Consider the following 1546-nt stretch of genomic DNA (forward strand, 5'->3'; position numbering starts at 1 on the left):
GCAGCATAGCAGATTGTCTCCGTGGCGAAGACTACATGTAACCAGCCGTTGTACATGGCATTCTGGAGGACTGCGCTGGATGGCTGCATCACCTGGAAGTAAAATGATAAAAATTAGATGACAATACAGATTTTCCTGGCCAACGTAATTACCCACCCGGAGATTTTTTCCGTCAATAAATTCAAACGTGTGCTTCAGCAGCGGCTCTCGGGCATCTACCAGTCGGGTCAGCTCAATTTGTCGGGACGGCGACGGCCACGCCATGCGAGCAGGCCCATATCCGCTCGACGTCGCCGCCAACGCCTTCTCAGCCTTCCGCAGGATTCGAGCCAGAGTAGTCGGTGGCACTCCGAGCAGCATGCTAAGCGTGCTGTTCTCCATTTACCCGACGTAAAACACATGACGAGACCTAGGACTTGGTACAGATATCGAAGCTTGGGTGGGCAGCCCTTAGATGAAGGGACGGAATGCTGTAGAATTGTGCAAACCGGTGAAGCATCGTGCGAAGGACGCTCTGCACCAGTACCAATAGACAGTTAATACCTCGTTTTGGACTCATAAAGCTTAGAATAGGTTCTTACCTCGTTAAACTCGTTGCATTCAAGAAGTTTTGTCGTTCCCGGGCTGTACAGGGACATCCAGGCTGACTCGGTGGACTTCTCGAGACTACTCGCGGTAAGCTTCGATCGCATAGCCATCCGCCACACCTCCTTGATCATGAGCAGGAAGACTTCGTCTCGAGCGTCATCCACTTCCCTCTCGTACTTCGCGAGTGCCTCGCCCATGCACAGCAGCAGAGACGTTGTAGTGTCTTTGCCGTCCTCCATCTTGCGCCAAAGGTACTCAAAACACCGAATGAGCCACAAAGATAGAAAATGGAAGGGTCAACACCACGTTTTGTCCAGATAGAAGTGACTGGTACATTATATTTGCGCTATTAACAAGACAAGCTGGGACTGTTTTCACCGGACAGACGCTGAGTTCTTAATGCATTTGTGGTAGACGCCAGCCACAAAAATTTAGAATTTATCTTATTTAAACCTGTCTTATCCGCTGCGGATATGGTGGGTAATACTGCATTTTTGGCAGACGTCCTGTGATAAAGCTAATAGCACTTTAGAGAATATGATCAAGTTACTTCTTCATTATGGTATTAGTAGCGGTTACTGTATCTGTTATTGTATCTGGAACTATCTGTCATTATGGCTCGAATAAACTTAAGTCTACTAGCAACCGTGTTCTTATTGCAGACCTGCTAGTAGTGCATGCTTATTCGTCAAGCATATGACATCAAAAGTGTCTCACTTAAAAAACGTTTTATGGCATAATTAAAAACAAAAGTTAATTATAGCTCTCCGTTTAGCTCGTAGCTTACATAAACACTACAAAAGAAAATTATGATTGCAATCGATGCCACCTTCGCTTCGCTTGGCAGCTCAGAGTGGATACCTTGCGAGATCGTGCTATGTTTTCCGTTTGTGCTACGTTCACCACACACAGTTAACACTGTATGCCACATAAACCAATGATTGCCAATCGGGGCCGC

The 1546-nt window shown here is 46.7% G+C and overlaps 1 protein-coding gene across 1 annotated transcript; it reads right to left on the reverse strand.

The window, feature by feature from the left end:
- Positions 1-31: 31 nt before the first annotated feature.
- PPTG_04584 (hypothetical protein) lies at positions 32-827 on the reverse strand (the record flags this gene model as incomplete). The annotated part of the gene is made up of 4 exons (XM_008896833.1): positions 32-75; positions 153-361; positions 489-514; positions 582-827. 4 exons carry the CDS (start codon positions 825-827, stop codon positions 32-34), a joined length of 525 nt encoding a protein of 174 aa, XP_008895081.1.
- Between the last annotated feature and the right edge of the window lie 719 nt (positions 828-1546).

The sequence above is a fragment of the Phytophthora parasitica genome (genome assembly GCF_000247585.1).
Source record: "Phytophthora parasitica INRA-310 unplaced genomic scaffold supercont2.5, whole genome shotgun sequence".
Taxonomy (NCBI): domain Eukaryota; phylum Oomycota; class Peronosporomycetes; order Peronosporales; family Peronosporaceae; genus Phytophthora; species Phytophthora nicotianae.